Here is a 21,614-nt window from a genome sequence, read left to right on the forward strand (position 1 = left end):
CGTAAACCTTCGGTTGGTCACTTTCGTACCTTTGGGTGTCTTGCCTATGCCCATATTCCACAGGTACTTAGAAGAAAATTGGACAACAAGGCTGTTAAGTGCATTTTTATGGGATATAGCAATGAGAGCAAAGGCTACAGACTCTATGATCCCGTTACTAAGAAGGTTTTTGTCAGCAGGGATGTTGTTTTTGATGAAAAATCAGAATTATCCTTGGTTGGTTTGGACACATATCAGGCTGCCTGTGATGTTTTTGAAGGGCTGCTGCCCATTACTTTTGGTGAATCAGCTGGAGGTTCACAAAATGAACCTAATGTTCAGCCAGCTGCTCCTATGAAAAGTGCAGAAATTCAGCCATTGGCTGATCGGAATATTCAGCATCATGCTGAAACAGAAATTCAGCAAGAGCTTGCACACAGCCAGGATGCTAGACAACTACCTAGATGGTATTTGCAGACTATGCAAGATAGTCCTTTGGATGCACCCATGGCTGGTCGTACTAGAAGGCAAACTCGTTTGCATGATTCAGCACATACTGTGGAGTTTATTATGGCAGCAAGTACTTTTGATAGTGAAGAGCCTGAATGTTATGAGGATGCATAACACAATGTGCATTCGATGGCAGCCATGTAAGCTGAATTAGATTCTATTACTAAGAATCAAACTTGGGATTTGGTGTCCTTGCCATTTGGGAAGAAAGCCATTGGAAGAAAATGGGTCTACAAATTGAAAAGAAAAGCAGATGGATCCATTGATAAATACAAGGCACGGCTGGTAGCTAAAGGCTACGCACAGAAAAAGGGCATTGATTATGAGGAGACATTTGCTCCTACTTCCCGTATGAAGACCATCAGGTCTATGATTGCTTTGGCTGCACATTATGGTTGGACAGTCCATCAGCTAGATATCAAGACTGCATTTTTACATGGGGAACTTCAGGAGGAAGTTTATGTACAGCAGCCCATTGGTTTTGCAGTTGAAGGCTCAGAACATTTGGTATGCAAGCTCAAAAAGGCACTATATGGTTTAAAACAAGCTCCTAGAGCTTGGTATGAAAAGATAGATGCTTTCTTGCTTGGTCAGGGGTTTCTAAACAGCTCATCTGAGTCTACCCTTTACGTATGTAAAGAAGGGGGATCTATGCTGATTTTATGTCTTTATGTTGATGACCTTTTGCTCACTGGAACACATGCTGATCAGATTTCAGCATTCAAACAAAATTTGCAGCAAACTTTTGACATGTCTGACTTGGGAGTTTTGCATTACTACTTGGGCATCCAGTTCATACATAATGCTCGAGGTATTGGGTTATCACAGTCACGGTATATTGGGCAGTTTCTTGAGAAATTTGGCTTACAGGATTGCAAGCCAGTTACTACTCCCATGGAACCTGGACTGAAACTGTCATTACATGATGACAGTGATTTGTTTGATATACATACATATGCTCTTGCAGTTGGATGTCTTATCTATCTATGCAATACTAGGCCGGACATACAGTTTGCAGTTTTAGCTTTGAGCAGGTATATGCATCAGCCACGTATGTCACATTGGCAAGCTGTCAAGTGTGTTTTTCGCTACTTGCATGGTACTCGTTCTCTTGGGTTGCTTTATGCCAAGGGGGGAACCACTGCATTTACATGCTTACAGTGATTCTAATTGGGCTGGTGATTATGATACACGTCACTCTACTAGTGGCAATTGTTTCTTTCTTGGCACTTCTTGCATTTCTTGGCTTAGCAAGAAACAATTCACTGTTGCCACATCGTCATGTGAAGCTGAATACAAGGCAGCTTTCACCACCACAGTTGAATGCGTATGGCTTAGACGCTTGCTAGCTGATTTGGATGTATCTGTTACTGAGCCTACTCCATTGTTCACTGACAGTCAGAGTGCCATTGTAGTGGCACGGAACCCAGTGTTTCATGCTCGCACGAAACACATTGAGATTCACTATCACTTTGTCAGAGAGAGGCTACAAGCAGGTGATATCAGCCTTGTCTATTGTCCTACCACCAGTAATGTGGCAGACATCTTCACCAAAGCTCTTCCTCGTGACAAATTTGAAGCATTTCGCGATGCTTTAAATTTGATATCCTTTGGTGGCGGATGATCCTTGTACTCTTGATCACTCTTCACTTCAGGGGGGTTTGTTGGGTATTTTACTCACGCCTTACTTACGCCTACGCTCATATGGGAGTGTCGGTGATCAGTAGGACACTGGGGCACTTTTTACTCTCGGTAGGAGAGGTTTTTTCCCCCAGACTTATGGTCTTATTATTGTATGTACTTATGTGCTTATGTTACACATATTTGGGCACTTAGTGTGTGTCAGGTGTGAACACCCCCCTACAACCCTAAGGTTTAAGGGTTGTACTTTGTACTTTCAGATTACACTCATTCAGTCTATTCTCTTGGGTGTCGTGCTTCAACTCTGTCTCTCTCACTCTCACACTGTCTACTGAATCTGGCTGTACCTCGATCCTCTGCTCTCACAAAAGTGACAAATAATCAGTAAAGTTCAATGAAATTGCAGAAATTTGCAGCCAAAATTTCAACATGCATGTGTTGAATGTTTGCTAAAAATGCCCGAACTTTGGTACTACTTCAGCCTGCATTCCTTTTATTGAAAATGCCACAAATTTGGGGCATTCCAATCTGCATTTCCTTGCTGAAAATGCCTCAAAATTTGGTGTATTTTCAGCTTCCAAATTTTGGGTAATGACTAATTCAAAATGCCCCAAATTTGGGGGACTCTTTCAAATCCCGGGATCCCAATGCTCCAAATTTGGGGACATTGCAGCCAAATTTGGGCCTCAATCCTTGTTGAGAAAGGCCCAAATTTTGGGGCAATTGCCAACAACCGATCCAAATTGCCTCAAATTCGGGGGAGATTGTAGCTTGAATCATAGATGCTTTAAATTGGGGCAAAATTGCAAATCCCTATTGAATCTTCAATCACCCTTAAATTTGGGGCAAGCCTCAAGGAGTGAAGAGTCAAGACTAATCTGGATTCTGGAATTTGAAGTTCGCATGAGAGAGAGAGAGTCCTCACTTGATCACAAGCGGGAGCCGGGCCAGGTAGGCGCGAGTCCTTGCGGGAGTTGGGCCAGGCAAGCAGGGTGTGACTCGTGAGGCGATAGTCAGGACGAGCCATGACAGGTGAGAGTCACGACAGGGCGATAGTCGGGCAGGTGGGAGTTGAGGCGGACAGGAATGACATTTAAAAAAAAATGCCCCACTGTTGGAACAACCATTCCAAACAAGGAACGGCCAAGGAACAGGGCGGAACGGGCAGGAATGGGCTGGAATGTTCTGCTAGCATTTCTTGGGCTTAGACCTCCCGGAACGCGTTAATCCGTTCCCAAGTGCCGAAATGGAAGTTCCCTATCTCTATGTCTAATACCATGTTAAAAAATGCTTGACTACAGAATACAATCGCAATCGTACGGCAAATGCACAAACTAATAAAGAAACAGAGTTATGGTTAGGGTAACACAAAGTCAATGAACACAGAAGATGAATAAATTTGAATAATGAATAAATACAATGCACAATGCAACAAACACACTATGCAAGGTGAATATTGAACCTCTAGCTCCTGTGTCTCAAGGATTGGGGCAGAGGGAATGAGTAGAAGAGTGTGTTGTACTCTAACAGATCTTGAAATGCAGCAGACAGTCTCTGAAGATGTTTGATAGCAGCAAATGTAGCTTTGTGAAGGCTGGATCAGTGTCAGAGACAAGTAGTTGAAAGAAGAAATAAACAGAACTTTAATCAGCTGATGATGTGGCAGGCAGGTGCAGGCAGTAAACAGCAAAATGCAGTAGCTGATGATGTGTTAAGGGCAGGCAACAGGCTGCAGTGTGAAAACACAGGCTGTTGCTGGCCGTACAGCAGTAAACACAGTAAATGATGATGTGGACAGGTTGGCATCAGCTGGACAGCAACAGCAGTGGAAATGAGGTCACCAGCCGATCACAATGTCTAGACAGCAGTAAACAGCAATTGCCAACAGTTGGGGAGTCTCTAGAAGCTGGCGCCAACAGCAAACAGCAGTGGACAGCAATTGAATGGAGATATTCTCTATGCAGTTTGTAGAGAACAGAGTTTAGGCACCAACAATCTGCAAAAATGAGATTTAAGGATGAGTGGTGGCAGCCTGTGAATTTATAGATGGCTGGGTCCTCCCAAATTAGGATTTAGGTTATGGGACACAGATACTCTCTAGGAACACATTTCTTTAAATGAAAGTTTTGTAATTTAATTACTTAAGCTTGCTTTGGGGCTGTTTAATATGGCTAATTAGCATATAATGCATTTTTAGGTCAACACATTTGTGTTTATGTACCTCTGAACCCCTAGCCTTTTGAGGATGATGGACTTCCCACATAGCAGCAATAAAACAGTCTCATCAATGGACATTTTCAACCTGCCTTGTGGATGTTGTGCTTAGCAGATGCTACAAGCTTTTTCATTCCTGCTTTCTTTATTTACCGTTTTTGCTGCAAAAACTAGTTCAGTATTTCAGTTTCTTCAGTGACTAAGTTTTTTTTTCGGTTTGGGGGCATTTGGACAGAAAATCGTCTTTCAGCTATGGAGTTCTTTGAATCCTTTTTGCAAGCTCGCCGTTCTAATATCGATTTTGTTTCGAAAGCATCGGATATGCTGTGGAGGAAGGAAGTTCTTAATGTAAATGAAGAGGATCTTACTCAAGTCAGGGAAAGGCTTGCTGAACTCCAGAAGGTGAAACTAAAAACAACATAGATTTCTCTAAGAAGCATACAGAGTTGTGCTTTATATTGGATAGATTCATTCTCAAATTTAAGTAGGAAAGAGATTGAAGCCTAATTCTGTTTAATTTACGGGGAAGGCTTCCCTTTAAAGTTTCTGAGTAAAAAAGGTGTGCAGTGACACTGACTCAGATTTGGACATCAAAAGTTAGAGAGTGATATCAAAAGTAGGGTTGGGTTTTTGCTGTATGATGATATTAGCTCTGATAGCTTATACTGTTATCTGCTCTAAAATCTCATAATGTGCATTTGATGCATGTTACTAAACTTTCAGATTAGTGAAGAGGATGGTACCAGTGGCTTTCTGAAGTTAAGCCAGGCCAAAAGATGGGAATTGGGTGTGGAAGGAGCTCCAAGTAATCTAAAACCTGTTGCTGATGTAAGGAATGAATCCCCTCCTTTGTTTCTTTGCTTTTTGAACTGTTTGGGACCACTAGGGTTGTTTGTTTGGTGGGGGGTCAGGTTGGGAGGAGGGTGAGAGCAAGGGAGAGAGAGACACATTAAGTCCTATAAGGTCTATGAGACCAAAATTCCACAAAGAAAAAGCATAAGAGCAGGGTTTTTGAAGAAGGCCCACAGACAGCATACAACTTTAAAGTGCTTTGTGAATAGTCTTGGCCTGGCCTTTTGAATTGTCCATTGCATCTAAAGCTGGTTGGGGAGTGTTCTCTGTACATGCCTGCCCTTAGAATGTGTGGATGGCTTACTTCCTGATCGTTTGCATGGACCCAAGAGGTATCATGTGTCATGTTGCCAAAGGGAGATGCCCTATTTGCACTGGCACATCTCTATCAAGAATAGCACCAGCCATATCTGCTCTTGGTATTGCAGAGTCTATGAAGAGGGCCGAAACCCTTCCACATACTGTGTTGAGCTCAAAGTACAGAGTTTGTAGAGTGTCAACATGTGAACTAGTCCCTTGGGTCATCTTCTCTCTCTGTCTTGAAAATTCTTTGAACTCCAGCCACCTATCATCATTGACAGTGAACATCCCCTCTCCCAGCTTGTATCTAGAGAACTTGACCAGGCCAATGCAGCTACATTATTACAGGGTGCCTTGCTCAAATAGTCTTGTTAGCTCGCAAATCTAAATTTATTGGGAAACTTCTGTAAAGTGTGCTAGTTGCCAAACACCCTCATTGGAGTGAGTTCCAATTCTTTTGGTGCACTAATCTTGTTGGTAAAAAAGAAGACTGGAGCTAGCACCTATTGTCAAGAACAAGGACATCTTGTAATGAACCATCTTAGCAGATGTAAAGACACATACACCATCCACCTGAGAGTTGGCTATGAAGCTGATGGTACTTTTGAGAATCCAACAAATGTAGAACAAGCAATAATGGTCAATAAGGCCAGGTTGCAAAGGTCAAGAATAGGGAGACAAGGGCAATGCCAAGTTGAAGTTTGATGGAGGAAAGATGTTGAAGAAGGCTTTTATTGCCTAAGGGTTTTGAGTACTTCTGATAAAGAAAACACTAAACCTAGCAAGAGATAGGGGAAAACCCTCACCTTAACTTCATGTAAATATGTTTTGAATATCACAACTCGTCTGTCTAAACCTATTGTGGGTGTTAGACATTTTTTCTAAATTCTTTAATGGACAGTAGGGAGACAAGAAGGGAATAAACCCATATAAGAGGAGTCAACGATCTTAGACCTTCAGGGGGTAAACATCTGAAATGGGTGCCAAGAAAAGATTTGCAAAGCATATGGAATGGTTGATCTTAGACACAAAGTACAATGGATTGTGATGATTGTAGATAATTGAGCATTTTAAGCATTCACATAGAGCATGCGTGCTATCTACTCATGTATCGGCTTTAATAGTGCAGGTATTATCTGTGTAAAACTGGAAAGCTATTAGGGACAAAATACAACTAGGTGCATTTTTCTATTTTTGATGCAGATTGTATGATTGTCATCAGGACAGCAAGGAAGGTGCAGCATTAAGCCCCTATTGGCCTAACATTGCTATGTATTGGTAGGTGACACATGGCAATTGTGAAAGCCATGGAACGTGACAGAAGCTCACATGTGGTATCATGTAAAAGAGCACATTCAGATGAGGGCCACGTGTCTCTGTCAAGAATGGCATGTGTGCCACATCTTTAGTACAATACATGGCCACAGAATTCAAGAAGGCAAGTGTGGTGAAGCATAGCAACATCTTGGTCTTTTATGAGGTTTTTCACTGAGAAACTGTGTCAAAGAGGGGGCAAGTGTGGGCAGGCAGCGAGACAGCTTACTGTGGTTAACCTTTCTGATCGCAATCTTCATTTGAAGATTTTGCATTATGCATGAAAGACAGTCACTGTGTAGCTCCTCAATTGTATCCAAGTAACTGTGTTATTTAAGGAAGACTCGATGAAAAACTAGCCGTTATGAAATTTCACTGTTTTCTCCAGTTTAACTGTGACTGGTTGGAGTATTGAGTGATTGTAACTGCGTTATTACAGTGTACTCAAATAAAACTTGTTATTCAATTTGAGGATCTGCTGGTGTCTCTGTAAAGTAACATATCTAGTTCTTTGTACTATATGCATGAAGTGAACCCGGAGTTTTATTCACTTATATGTGAGTTTTGGGAAGAAGTTTACATAGCTGGTTGTGAAAAGGATTCTGCAATGTCTGACATTTGCATTGTATGCTTTGACAGGAGAGACAAACATCCCGAGATGATCGAAGAAGGGCTGGTTTTTTAGAGTATGAAGCTGTATGTTTTTTGTTTGTTCACTTCCAATATGATGTGCACTTTTTAGAGAATGTAGCTGCATGTTTTTAATTTCACAGTTCCAGCATGATGTGGTAGTTTCTTAAACATCGACAAGCAACCTGCAGATTCAAAGCAAGGTTGAAGTGTATGGATAGTGGATTGTTTATGAGCTCATGTGTGATTGCTGCTCAGGCTCACGTATCCAAATCTTTACTATTCCGAATACAAATATCTAGATGAGTGGTGCAAGTCTTTGCTGGATCTCTTTGAATGGAATGATTGTTTCATTCAGCTCTATTTTCTGAAACTGCCTGGTAACAACATGTTTGAAAAGCTGATGTGCGCCCTTGGCCCGATGCGCTGGCTGCTTTGGGTTGGAACACCTTGGGATGATGATTATGGGCTGAATTCTACTTTTTCTGCAGTCCCTTCCTGGTCCCAATTTTGGGCCTGAGAGGGGGCCTTGAGCTAGAAAAGGTATTGTATACTAATTAGCTCTTTATTACAGCCCCATAAGGTTCCAATTTTGGGCTTGAGAGGGGGCCTTGAGCTAAAAGCAGCATCGTATACTGACTAGCTCTTTATTACAGCCGCAGAACATACTTATTACCAAAGTTATCATTAAATGACTGCTTTCCAAATTCCTAGAACATGCTTATTACCAAAGTTTCTTTCCAAATTCCTAGAGAGTGTCTGCCCCACATGCCAAACTCTAATTTGGGAGGATCCGCTGATCTATAAATAGAGAGGATGCCCACCACGTAATCCCCATTCTTGTTTGCAAATTGATTGCGCCTTGTTCTATGCTAACCACACCCCTTCTTGGCAGCCATCTTAGTTGGAGCTATTGTCCATTGTTACATTTATCGTGTTCCTCCTAAGTTTTCGTTTGAATGCTCCCTTATCCATAGATACTTTTTACCTTCTAGCTTGAGGATAATTTTTTCCTTGTGTGAACACCCATCAGTTGGTGTGGTACTTAGTACCTTAGGGATTGCAATTTCATATCATTCTCATATAATGGATGTGATATTCTAGCACTCTCTTCTCTCTTGCTATTCACTTGTTCACTTTGAGTTTTCAAGCCAACTCCTAAGAGTAGTTGCACTAGATAGGTGGGATCTCTTACTAATATTGCTCACTTTGACTAACCTTCCAAGCTTTTGCTATCAACTACCCTAGTAGCCCAACTAACATTGTAGAATATGTATGTACCAAGTAACTTAGTTTCCATAAATATCACTTTCCACTCACGGTTGAGTCTCTAGATAGACACTAGAATTCTAATTCTTGGCTAACTATGGCTTTCCCCCCCATCTTGCAGGAGCAACTCCTCATAATTTGCTCCTTGCCATTCTTGTGGTGTTTTATCTAGGAATTGTATTTTGTTTGACTTTAAGGAAGTTTGTTTCAAATTGTAGCTATCTAGAAGTCCACCATTTAAATTCCTTTTTAATTTCTTTCTATACCTTAATAACTTAATTTCTTTTATTTGTTCAAGAGAAAAGAAAAGCATTCAAAGAAATCAGCCTAATGTCCAAAAACCCATAAATCTTAATTCCCTTTTTAAACCCCCTCCCCTCACAATTAATTTATTTAAGATCTTGATCAAAATGTTTTTCCTTCCATTCCTTAAACTAAATAACGAAGAAGATAAAACCTATCTCCTTTTCCACTCCCGCACATTCACACACAAAGTCTATTTTTAAACCCTAAAAAATTTCCCCCTACTTAATAATTTATTCTTTTGGCCCTCCTCTCTTCACTATAATAATTAGCAACTAAAATGAAGTGATTTTAAGTGCTTCTTTGTCAGTGCTGATGCTTATCCTCATGCTATTGCTTATGCCTTTCACAAATAAATTTCAAATAACCACATGAAAATTTTAAATATTTAGAGTATTTTGTTTTTATTTATTAGTAAATAAATTTTTATAATAAAGTGTGTAGCCCATTTCAGGTTATCGTAACCCTTAAATCCCAGTGTGAACACACAACTACACAATAAAGAGATAACTACATGGTTTTGCTTCAAGAGTTTAAGTGCATAATTTGACTTAATAATCTGATTTTAATTCTTTATTAACTTATAAAAGTCTGATAAAATCATATAAAATCAGAATTATGTTTTTTTCCATACTCACAAATTTTCAGCTAATATTAAGCCATTTTCATTATTTTCATATACTGAAAAGTATAATTTTTACTCAAAAAACTTAGTTTTTCAATTTTTAGAAGTAGTAAATGGATTCTAAAAGTTCTAAGAAAAATTATAGAGAATCCTTTTCATATCCTAAACACTAGAGAAATATAAGATCCATCTAACATTCATCCTATAATTTCTTATGAATTTTCAAAGGTTTGTTTACAACTAGTTTCGTGTGTTTTTCTCAACTTTTCATTTTTAAAAAAATTTCAAACAAAGTTTACAATTCATATGAAATACGTAAAATGAATAATCAGGTTTGAATGCATAGATGAAAAATATTAAACATGGTAAATTGAAAAATTTCTATATACTAATTGATAAAACAATGACACACTTACTTGGAAATTTCTCAGTGCATAGTTGCATCTTTGGAATTCCTTGTCTTTGCAGGCCAGCCAAAGATCCCAATCCTCCTACACTTCAGCTCAACAGCCACTTTGATTCCCCCCACCCATAGCATTTCACAATTCTTACTCGAACCATTGTACTTCACAAATCTTTGAGAGAGAGAGAGAGATGATGATGATGGTTATGATGGGGTATAAAAGGATCAATTGAAGGTATGATAGCGGAAGTGATTAATGGAGAAGATGACGATGGGGCAAAAGATGATGATAATGAGGCTGGTGATGGTCAAGGAGGAGTGGGTGATTATAAAAAAGGAGGCTACGATCAAGAAGAAGTCGAGGATGATAATGAAAATGGGGGCATGGTGATAGTCAAAGAGGTTGTGATAATGATCAAGAAGAGGAGTAGATTGAAGGCGATGATTGTAGTTGCCTCCTCTCTCCCCCCTCTCGGCATTGTATCCAGAGTCTCTGTAATCCTGATTCCCTCTCTCTCTCTCTCTCTCTCTCTCTCTCTCTCTCTCGGGGTGTAGAGAGGATGCACCTCACGCCTATCCCTTCTCAACAATTTTCTGAACGGCTCTTTCCTTTTTCATAAACTCATGTTTTTCCTTTCTATTCATTGTCTTTTCTTCCTCTAAACCTTAGAACCTTTAAACTTTCAAATCTCTCCTTAGACTTATCACTATCATAAATTGACTTATCATAACTCCACCCCTACCTAGCATTCCTACAAGGATTATCAAGCAGGTGCAGCTAGCCATCAAATCAAATGCAAGTCATGGCATCCCTCTTTAAGCACCAAGGATGATGGTGCTAAGAAATAGAGATACAATTATTGCAGAAAGAAGGGGCATGTTATTGGATAATGAAGAAAGAGGATAGAAAATGAAAAGAAGAAACAATCAGGCATGAGTGTTGCCAAAAGTTCAGTAAATACAAAGGATGCAATTGCACATTTAGCAAGCTTGGACATTGGTTAGTCTTATGCTTCTTTTATGCGTTGTTTGTATGATCCTTCTTCACATAAACATGGTCTTTTAATGGCTGAAAATTATAGAGCACAGTTTGATAGCGGAGCTTCTAAGCACATAACATCTTTTCGTGACTTGTTTGTAGCATATGCAAATGTACAAAAGGGGGGATTTGTTATATGTGCAAATAATGCTTCGTATGCAATCCAAGGTATTAGTTAGATTCCCATTATTGCAGTAGATGAAAAAACCATCATGCTTGAAAAGGTCTTATATGTGCTAAACATAAAGAAAAATTTCCTTTCAATTTCAACCATTGCATGTGTTGGTTTTGTGGTTGAATTCCATATGAATCGATACATGTTTATGACTGTAGTGATGGGAATGTCCTCATTGTCATTGGTACATTGCACAATGGACTCTATCAACTTGATTTATATGAGAGGGGTGTTATTAGAGTGCTTCGTTCCTAGCCTGAGGATAGCCCTTCAAGAGTGATGGGATGGGAAGGAGGCATGGGCGGAACGCTTGGGTCATGGCCACCTTGGCACTCCCGCCTCCTCTTGCCTAATGGATTCCTCACTGAGCAACCTCTCGTCTCATCGGGGTTGAGGTCCAAAGCTCCTCGTCATGGTGGTATAAAAAAATCCCCCTTGGAGTAGGGTTCTGCGTCTAACTGTGGGGGAGGCATAGAGGATCTTTCCTCTTATTATCTTGATTATATATTTACAATCAGATCTAACTATTGTAAGCACAATCAATCTTTCTTGTGCAACCATCAATGCATACACAAATAAAAAAGAAATAGTAGCAAGTGTTTTTAGCATAGGAATCAATCCCACCCAATGCATGACTTGTTGATTAGCCTCTTAAACAGCCCCAAAACACACTAAAAATGCTCTTTTAGAGTAAAACCCTAAAATGGGGAGCGGTTCGAGAGAGTTTAGTGGAAACCCTAAAACGGGGAGCGGTTCGAGAAAGTTTAGTGGAAATCCTAATTTTTGGGGCGCCCTTCCACATCTATAAATAGATAGGTTGCCCCCATTCAGCTATCATCCTTGTTTGCAGGTTACACCAGCTCACACACCCTCTGCTGCTGTTGGCACCCAATTTCCAGCCTGCAATCCCCGCCTCCATCTGTTGTCTAGCCATCATCGACTGCAGCCACATCATCTTCAGCCTGTCCATTGCTGTAGTGCTGGTGACTGCTACAAAACTGTCCCAGACTGCTGTTCAGCCTGTTGTACATCATCTCCAGGGTCAGACAGCCTGCGTTTTCAGCATTGCAAGCCCTGACACTCTCAGACACTATTTTAGCCTGCTGTTTACAGCAGCCTGTGCACAGTTTCCAGCCCCCGATCGGTGGTACACTGCTGCGTTTACCAGTTTCCAGCCTCTAGACTGCTTCGTTTTGGTGACCAGCCTGTTGCCATTCACTATTCAGCAATCCTACACTCCGACTGGTGGTCACAGACTTGGGATCCGTCATGGGTGGTCGTCACACTCCAACATTGCTGTGCCCTTGAGCACACTGTACACTCTTACATCCATTTACAGCATTCATTCACTTCAGAGTTGCGTTCTCTCTCTCCCTTCTTCTGTTTGTGTTTGAATTTTTGTGTTTGAGTTTTGAGTTTTGCGTTTAGGGTTTGAGTTTTGCCCTCTGTGTCTGTGTCTGTGTCTTTGTGTTTCTGTCGTGGTCGTACATTCTGTGTATCCTCAGTGCAAACCCTAGCAGCCTTCTTAACATGGTATCAGAGGCGGTGCTCTTGTAAAGAGTATCCTGCTGATATTGTTGAGAGCTAGTCTTTCTGTGAGGCACACAATACGACTCGTAACCGAATCACAATGTCCCAGACACCTTCTTCTCTTGTTCCTATGATGTCTTATCAGGCTTCTCCATCATTGGAGGCCTTGAGATGACATTATGGACTCCGTGAGAAGGATGACACTCCACGTTCACCAGATTTCACTAACATGACAGAGGAGGACTTTGAGGAGTACTATCACAACAAGTACGGTGATGTTTACATCCCTCCTACCAGTTTTGCTACCACATCCGGACTGGTTGGTGAGGTTGGCCACCTCTCTGATCATGGGGGACATACGACATTCGCAACATCTGGCGATTCATCTTCATCATCTCAGCCAGGTCCAATGTCAGGCTTGTACAATTCTTTTGTGTTGCATGAATCAAAACCCTTGCCTGTTTCTTCTTTTGAGGTACAGGATTTGGATGGCTTTGCGTATGTAAACTTCAATAGAGGGGGACTCACAAAGTAGATGGAATTAAGGTACATCTACAACTTTTGTTTCATTTGAGCATATCACACACACTTCTCACTTCCCTCCCATCCACCCTCTTCTATATCACACCTTGATAATCTCTCATAATCTTTCCAAAATCTTGGATTACACTCCACATTTGCTTCATACACAGTAGGGGTTGGGTTTTCCATCTCCGCTCCTAGCACCTTTTCCTTCTCCACCCCATTCTCTACCTCTTTGCACCATGGTACTTCATTAGGGGGAATGCCACCCTTTAACACAGTGCCTCTTACCTTTCAACAAATGAGCATACCCATAACTCCTGGGTCGACTGTGATGGGCATTCCCCTCACTATCCCCAGCTTCACATCTCCCATGACCACTCATACGCGGGGGTTTCCATCCTCAGCTTATGGTGCGTCTTCACACTCTCCTTGGGTTACACCTACGCAGGGATTCCCAACTTTTGCTCCCAATGTTTCTATCCCACCTCCTTCGGTTCCTCATGTGGCTACCATGCCCATGCCTAGTCAACCCATCTCTACTTATGGATTCACCTTGCACACTACCCGCATGCCTGGTGGGCACTCTGGGGCCCATTCCCAAGTGTACTCCACTCCCCCATCCTACCTCCACTACACTTCTTCACACTCCATCTCCGAGCACTACCATTCCTGTTGCAACGGCCAAGAATGCCTTTACGGATAAGACACGTTTTAACGGGTTAAATTTCACTACTTGGTCGAATTTCATGCAACAAGTGCTTGAGTCTCAGGGTCTTTGGGACCTCGTCATTGGTTTAGAGCCGATGCCGGACCCTCGACTAGCTCATTCTAACTACATCCGTCAATGGAGAGTCCGAAATGCTACAACTAATGTTGAGCTGATGCAGGGATTGCTTTCCGAGTTTCACTCTCAGTTGCAGCACTTTCCGCTCGCGTCAGAGCATTGGAGTCACCTTCTCGACCGCTATGCGGCTCGTGATCGTACTTAGCGCATTAATCTCGACTTTAAGCTTCAAGAGTTCTCTCTTAAGGAAGGGGATGATTTGAAAGTCAAGCTGACTGACTATAGGCGGTTACTTGCCGAGTTCGCCACTACTGGCTCTCCAAAGTTAGATGATGATCAGGTTACATTCTTCTTGAATAAGTTTCCCGCAAAATACTTCGATTTCATTCAACACATCATCTCCCAACCTCGATTACCAACCTTCTACGAGTTTGAGTGCTAGTTCTTGCGTTTCATAAGGCTGCATGATCAAGTCCACAAGAAATCCTCATCACAGCCTTATTCAGAGCAGAGGGGGTTGGTTGCCTCTTCTTCGGGAGGGAAAACCACCAGTGGCAAGAACTCGCTAGATGCGAAGGTAAGCCAATCAAAGGGTGACTCCTCTTCCTCAGATGAAACCAAAGAATCAAGACCTCTCTGGCAGCAACTCCCTAAGAAAAACCGGTTTTGCATACACTGCCAGAGAGCAGGCTATGCGGACGAGGAGTGTCACTCCAAGGCCCAAGGTCTTCCACCTAAAAAGCCTCAGCAGACCGCTATGACTCCACAGTACAGTGGGGCTACGCCTTCGGCTCCTGCTTCATCTGCTCCTTTAGCACCCGTTGTTGCTGCTGGACATGTGGCTCGTGTACAGTCTCACCAGCCCATCTCTTTCACTACCCCTAAGGGACTGGTTGATTGGTCTGCAGGTTCCGATCCCGTTGCACTTCATGTATCTATCTCACCTTCCTCCCCACCTCGTTAGGCGTTCCCTTGGCAGAGCCCTGCTACTGAACGTACATGATGGTGGCTACCTTCTTAGACTAACATGTCTCTAGGTCCTTTCGGATACCCTAGGTCAGTCTAGCATTCATTTTTTCGCACTCTTAGAGTCGGGCCCATAGGATTTTTGTCTCTACATTTTAAGTCTTCCGCTGCATTTACTCACACACACATACACATTTGCATCTTTGCACTTGTTCCTTTAGTTAGCTTTTCATTTTTGTTTTGTTTTGTTTTTGGAGCATCTCACTACTGACCTCTGTGATTGTAGACTTTGATCTCCTTTACAGGTTTTGTTTACTTGCTGATTAGCCTCTTAAATAGCCCCAAAACACACTAAAAATGCTATTTTAGTGTAAAATCCTAAAATGGGGAGCGGTTCGAGAGAGTTCAATGGAAACCCTAAAACGGGGAGCGGTTCGAGAAAGTTTAGTGGAAATCCTAATTTCTGGGGCGCCCTTCCACATCTATAAATAGACAGGCTGCCCCCATTCATTGCTTTGCCATAAAGCAAAAATATGGTGCTTGATCTCCCTCCGTTAAAAGCACCTACTCACAATGTATGTGAAAGTTGTGTACTTGGCAAAATGCATTGTGCTTCGTTTCCCAAAGGTGGATCTATGCATGCTGATAAAATACTACAGCTTGTGTGCATAGTGATGTTAATGGGCCCATGCGTTTCAAATCCATTGAAGGATACTTGTACTTTGTTATCTTCATTGATGACATAAGTTGTCATTGTTGGGCATATGCTTTAAGGCACAAGTTAGAAGTGTTTATATGCTTTAAAACCTTCTTGGAAAATGATAGTGAATGCAAACTAATTACACTATGGATTGATGGAGGAAGGGAATATATGTCATGGGAGTTCAACTTTTTTTTGGTTGAAAGGGCCATTATACATTAATGTACTCTTACACACCTCAACAAAATAGTGTGGTTGAAAGAAAAGTTGCACTTTGATGGAAATAGCACATTGTATGCTGTCACACAATAAGATGTTCCCAAAGTTCTGGCTTGATGCTATTATCTGTGTAGTGTATATATTGAATCGTAGCCCCACCAAAGTATTGGCTGAATGTACGCCTTTTGAGGCTTGGAATGGATGGAAACCAATGGTGTCTCATATTTGTGTCTTTGGTTGTTTGGCATATAATTTGATGCTACAACCACAAAGACATAAATTGCAAGATAATGCTATCAAATACATATTTATTGGTTATCGTGCAAAAAGTAAAGGGTGTACCGCTTATATCAACCCTCCAATAAGATTTTGGTTAGTAGAGATGTGGTATTTGTCGAACATGCTGGTCAGCTCTTCATGGGCAGCAAAATTCAGCCCAATGTGGATCCTATGGACATGTTTGACAATTTATTGCCATTATTTCAACAAAGTGCATCTGATTTTGGTTAATTTCAGCAACCTCTTAAGGGTTTTCAAGAGTGAAATCTGTAGCAAAAACATGCTGAAAAACAGTTTGATTTTCAGCCCATTTACCAAGGCATTGCTGATTATGAAGTGGTTGATGAGAGAGCTGCTATTTGGGAAGATAAAACAATCCCTAGATAGATGTTAGATACATTATAGGACGATAGACAATCTGTTCCACTTTCCAATAGAACTAGAGTAGCCACTCGCCATGCCCAGGGTAACTTGGTTGCACATGCACTCATGGCTACTACATGCAATGAGTAACTTATTTCTTTACATAATGCTTTACAAAATGAACATTGGATGGCAGCTATGCAATAAAAAATGGACTCTATTCATAAAAATGGCACATGGGAGTTATGTGGCTTGCTTGTTGGCAAGCGTGCTATAGGGCCAAAGTGGGTTACTAATTAAAATGTAGATTTGATGGTAGCATTGATTCCTACAAGGCACGTCTTGTTGACAAAGAGTATGCCCAACAGCATGGGATTGACTATGATGAGACATTTGCGCCCACTTCATGTATAACCATCATTCACAGTGTCATTGCTTGGGCTGCTCATTATGATTGGCATGTGCATTAGTTGGATGTGAAGATTGCTTTTCTGAATGGTGATCTTCGTGAGGAGGTTTATGTCACACAACCTTTTGGCTTTGTTCAAATTGGGCCAGAAAGCAAGGTGTGGCGTTTGCTTGAGGCCCTTTATGGTTTGAAACAGACATCTAGGGCATGGTATGAAAAGATATATGCATACTTGATTGCTCTTGGCTTTAATAATTCACACACTGAAAGCACACTTTATATCCGCAAACATAGGGATAACCTTTTGATTCTCATTCTTTATGTGGATGACATGCTATTGATTGGGCCTTATGAAGCACATATTTCAGCCTTAAAACTTTAATTGCAGCATGCTTTTGGTGTGATAGATCTTGGCCACTTACACTACTATCTTGGCATATAGTTTACTACAGTTGAGGGGCGCATTATTTTGCAACAGTCTAAGTACATTGGGTGTCTCCTTGGGCATTTTCAGATGCAAGATTGCAAACCTATCTCTACTCTATTTGAGACAGGCTATAGATTTACACTTGATGATGTAGGAGATTCATTTGATGCTTCTCTTTATTAGCAAACTGTTGGCTGCTTATTGTATTTGTGTAATACACAGCCATATATTCAATTTGGGATCCCTTAGTTGGCATGCTTTATGCATAGCCCTGGTGCTACACATTGGCAAGTAGTTAAATGTGTGCTTTGCTATCTTAAAGGAACTCGAACACATTGGGCCTTTTTTACCGTAAAGGCACATCTCTTTGCTTGCACACATTCACAGATAGAGTTTGGGCTGGTTATTTTGACATGAGGGTGTCCACTAGTGGTAGCTGTTTCATGCTTGGTGATTCATGCATTTCTTGGTTGAGCAAGAAGCAATCTATATTGGCCATATCTAGCTATGAATGAATACCATGCAACATTTACAGCTACGTTGGAATGTGTCTGGCTTAGACACCTTTTGGTTGATCTTAGTGTGCAACAACAATCACCCACTTCTAGCTATAATGATAGTTAGAGTGCCATGGCAGTTGCAAGGAATCCAAAATTTCATGTTCGTACTACGCACATTGAGGTGCATTATCATTATGTCAAAGAGAGGCTCCATGCAGGGGAGGTTAACTTGGTTTATTTTTTTTGCAAGTAAAATGCGGCTGATTATATTACTCAAAAAAACAGATTACAATGGAGTGCTCATGCTTAACAAACTAGCTGGAGCTGATGAAAGTCACAAATACATCATGTATACAAGCCTCTCAAGGCGGTCTAGGGGGGATGGGAACAAGAAGCCATGGAGGGGGGGTGTATCGCCATCTGGGGTTGTCTGCCTGCATCACGAAAAATAGATCCTAGTCGCCCCAAGTGCGCATGAAATGACATCGGAGTTCCTGACGAGCCCTGGACTCACCATGCACCTGATCCCATCGGCCGTGGAGGGAGTGGATGATGGAGGTCTAGAGCTCTGCTAAGGTCACCTGTACTGAAAGTTTCTCTCTGCCAAAAGCCTCTTGGCATCGTGCCTTCCGGATATGCCAACTAGTAAGGCTCCCTATGATCTCCCATACCTTAGAGCAGTCTGTTGTTGGCTCTAGCACCTGGCGGATGGGTAGAGCCTCTAAACCGACCACTACGCACAACCTTGCCTCGATAATGAATATCGTGTCCTGCATTTTGGCCTCATACAGAAGGTGATGACCCTGGTTGACCACTTGCCAATAGAAAGCTTCCCATGAGATACATCAAAGGTTGGGTGCTATACGGCGAAGGATGTCGCATGCTCCTCTCCACACGAGTTGCGTCGCCTCACATGACTAGAGGCAGTGCTTTGGGGTTTCCAGAGGTTGCTGTATGCAAGGCTTACAACCTCCCTCCTGTATTTGGGCAAGTCAGCGTTCCACCGCCAAGCCTCCATGTGCCACCAGCCATAAAAAATATAATACTCTCCTTGGTCTCCATCTATCCCATAGGCAATGGCAGAAGGTCCGTTGGAAAGGCTTCGTGATGCCGTGCTCCGCCCAGTGTCTGCTACGTGACGGCGCCCAATCCATATTCTCTTGCATCGGTACGTGTCTGTCAATCCTGACAGTGTATTCCAGGAACCTCGGTGGCTTCTTGGCGACCGCAGTGGCCGGCCATAGCCACTCTCCCAGATCCCACTCCAACTCATCAAGTGGCCTGCCCTCCTAAATCTAGTGGCATTACTCTCCGAGCTCCTGCCAAAAGACAAAAGGGTCCAGTCGCCATGTCTTCCCTTGAAGGCCCATCACTTGGATCCTCTTCCATGAAAGGACAGCTATCCCCTCATCCTGCTGTCCTCTGTCAAGAGCCAGACGCCCTCCCTCCTGTACGGTGAAAAACGTCCTAGGTGGAGCGCCGCCCACTCTACTTGCCACCTGTAGGGCGATGCCTGCTAGTGAAAACTTTGCGGCCCATACCTCCTCGGGCTCTACCAGCTCTCGTATCGGGGGGAGCAAGCCACTCTTGAGGTATTGCTGCGTCTATCTCCCTTCTCCTCAACTCCACTCCTCTCTGGCAGCCTAATACTTGCTGCAACAGCTCCTCGTCCACCATCCTATACACCTCCTGCCATGTCCTGATGGTACGAGCCGGGCCAGTCTCCCAACCAGCCCACTAGACGTGGAGGCGCTTGCCAATCTGTGCCCCTTCTCGATCCCTGACCTGGGGGTTCCAGATCACCAGCTGATGGTCTATCTTCTCTTGGCAGCATAGGGGACTTTGGATTAGGGCCTTACAGAGGCCTTGCCACATGCGGAGCAAGCTGCATAGGAAAGATGATTTAGGGGGGGTGATCTGGACTAACGTGAAGATCCATCTCAGGGACGGCCTCTAGTCCCTGCCAAGCCTCGGTCTACAATCTTGAAGACCCTCTCGTAATAGGACTTTCCAGGTCTGCCCTCCTAGTGTGAGGTTGTGGAGGCTGCAGACAAATAGCTTGCCCAAGAGGGCCATATTCTGATACTCTGGGTCTATGATCCCAAGCTCTTTCTCTGACCAATGCCGTATGATGGTCGCCTACGCTACCTTGGCCTTGGAATCCCTGGAGCCGTTTGACCCGGACCAAAGGAAGTTCCGCACTAGGCGGCGAAGCTGCACTATGTAAGATGAGGAGAAGTACCAACACAAGGCCATGTACTGGGCTATCGCTAGGAGGACCTAGTTAACCACCAGGGCTCGGCCGGCTAGTGAGAGGCGAGCCGCGCTCCAATAGGTCAGCTTTCTCCAAATAGAATCTAGGACTGGAAGAAACTGCCGGGCGGAAGTGATGTGGAGTCCCACCTAGAACCCTAGGTACTGGACAGCTTTGCTCAACCATCTAAATCCCAGGTGGACGCCCCACTTTGTGCTAGAGTTCGGGTCTGTGAGGAAACCAACCGACTTTCACCAGTTGATTTTCACTCCCGTTGCAAAACAGAACACCTCAAGAGCTAGCCTCTCTCTCTCCAGCATCAGCTCATCATCCTCTATGTAGAGTGTTGTATCATCTACATACTCCGAGTCTAACAACTCAGTCTCCTCTCTCATTGGAAGTTGGAGGCCGCGTAATCCGCTCACACGTGATGTGAGGAAGTGGGACATTGCCTTTGCAAAGAGTAGGAATAGGTACGAGGCCAGGGGGCAGCCTTGCCGAACCGATCTCTCCAGCCGAAACTCCTCCCCACGCCCACCACCTATGAGAACCTTGCTGGTGGCCGATCTGTAAAGTGTGGAGACCCCGCGAATCCAAGCTTGGGGAAAACCCAACCAAACCATGGTGCCCTCTAGGAAATCCCAGTCCATCCTGTCATAAGCTTTCTCAAAATCCAAGAGTAGTACAGCCAGTCTCTGCCCAGTGTGCTGAGCTTGCTTTGTCACCTCAAAGAAGGTGAATACATTGTCCAGGATGCTCCTATCCTGGACAGAGCTTGTCTGTGTGTCATGGATGATGTCTGGAAGCACGGGGCGTAGTCGCCTACCAATCATCTTTGCTAGTGCCTTATAGGCCACTGACAATAAGGTGATCGGTCTCCACTAGGAAAGCTCCAACCAGTCTCTGTAACCGGCCTGTTCTCTGGAAAGGGCGGTAGTGTACAACCAAAATACTTAAATGCTTTCACCCAATTAACAGTCGTCCACTTTACCTGAACTTAAAGACACAGAATCAAGAAGAAATACAAGAAGCTAGAATGCTCCTGTTGCCACACAGACACCCTATTGGCCCTTGAGTTAGGCGCCCCTTGCGGTATTTCTTTATTTTTTTTAAAAAAAGAGAAAGTACAATGGGCTGTCTTTCACCTATTCTGGGTGAAATTTGGCAGCATAACAATACAATTACTGACCAAGCCGACCAGGAGAGAAAACTCTGCCCAAGTCTGAAACTTCTGGTTGGAGTGCAGAATTGACCATTTCAGCCTGCTGTATTTACTGGTTCAGACCTGTTCTGACACCTGTTTACAACTCATGCTGTTCCCTGTACTGTTCAGCCCACTGTAATTACTGGTTCAGACCTGTTCTGAAACCTGTTTTCAGCTTATATTGTTCCCTGGATTGTCCT

At 42.9% G+C, this 21,614-nt stretch overlaps 1 protein-coding gene across 1 annotated transcript in view; it reads left to right on the plus strand.

The window, feature by feature from the left end:
* LOC148037542 (protein CONSERVED ONLY IN THE GREEN LINEAGE 160, chloroplastic-like) overlaps positions 1 to 21,614 on the plus strand; it is a 78,652-nt gene that overhangs the window by 47,254 nt on the left and 9,784 nt on the right. The window contains exons 2-4 of the mRNA XM_087676474.1: positions 4,580 to 4,746; positions 5,068 to 5,172; positions 7,450 to 7,506. Of these exons, the coding sequence (XP_087532600.1) occupies positions 4,597 to 4,746; positions 5,068 to 5,172; positions 7,450 to 7,506 (312 nt within the window). The 5' untranslated portion in view covers positions 4,580 to 4,596. The remainder of the gene's footprint in view (positions 1 to 4,579; positions 4,747 to 5,067; positions 5,173 to 7,449; positions 7,507 to 21,614) is intronic.

This window comes from Lygodium microphyllum, chromosome 4 (assembly GCF_053477565.2).
Source record: "Lygodium microphyllum isolate KBCC chromosome 4, Lygodium_microphyllum_v1.1.10, whole genome shotgun sequence".
In the NCBI taxonomy this organism is placed as follows: Eukaryota; Viridiplantae; Streptophyta; class Polypodiopsida; order Schizaeales; family Lygodiaceae; genus Lygodium; species Lygodium microphyllum.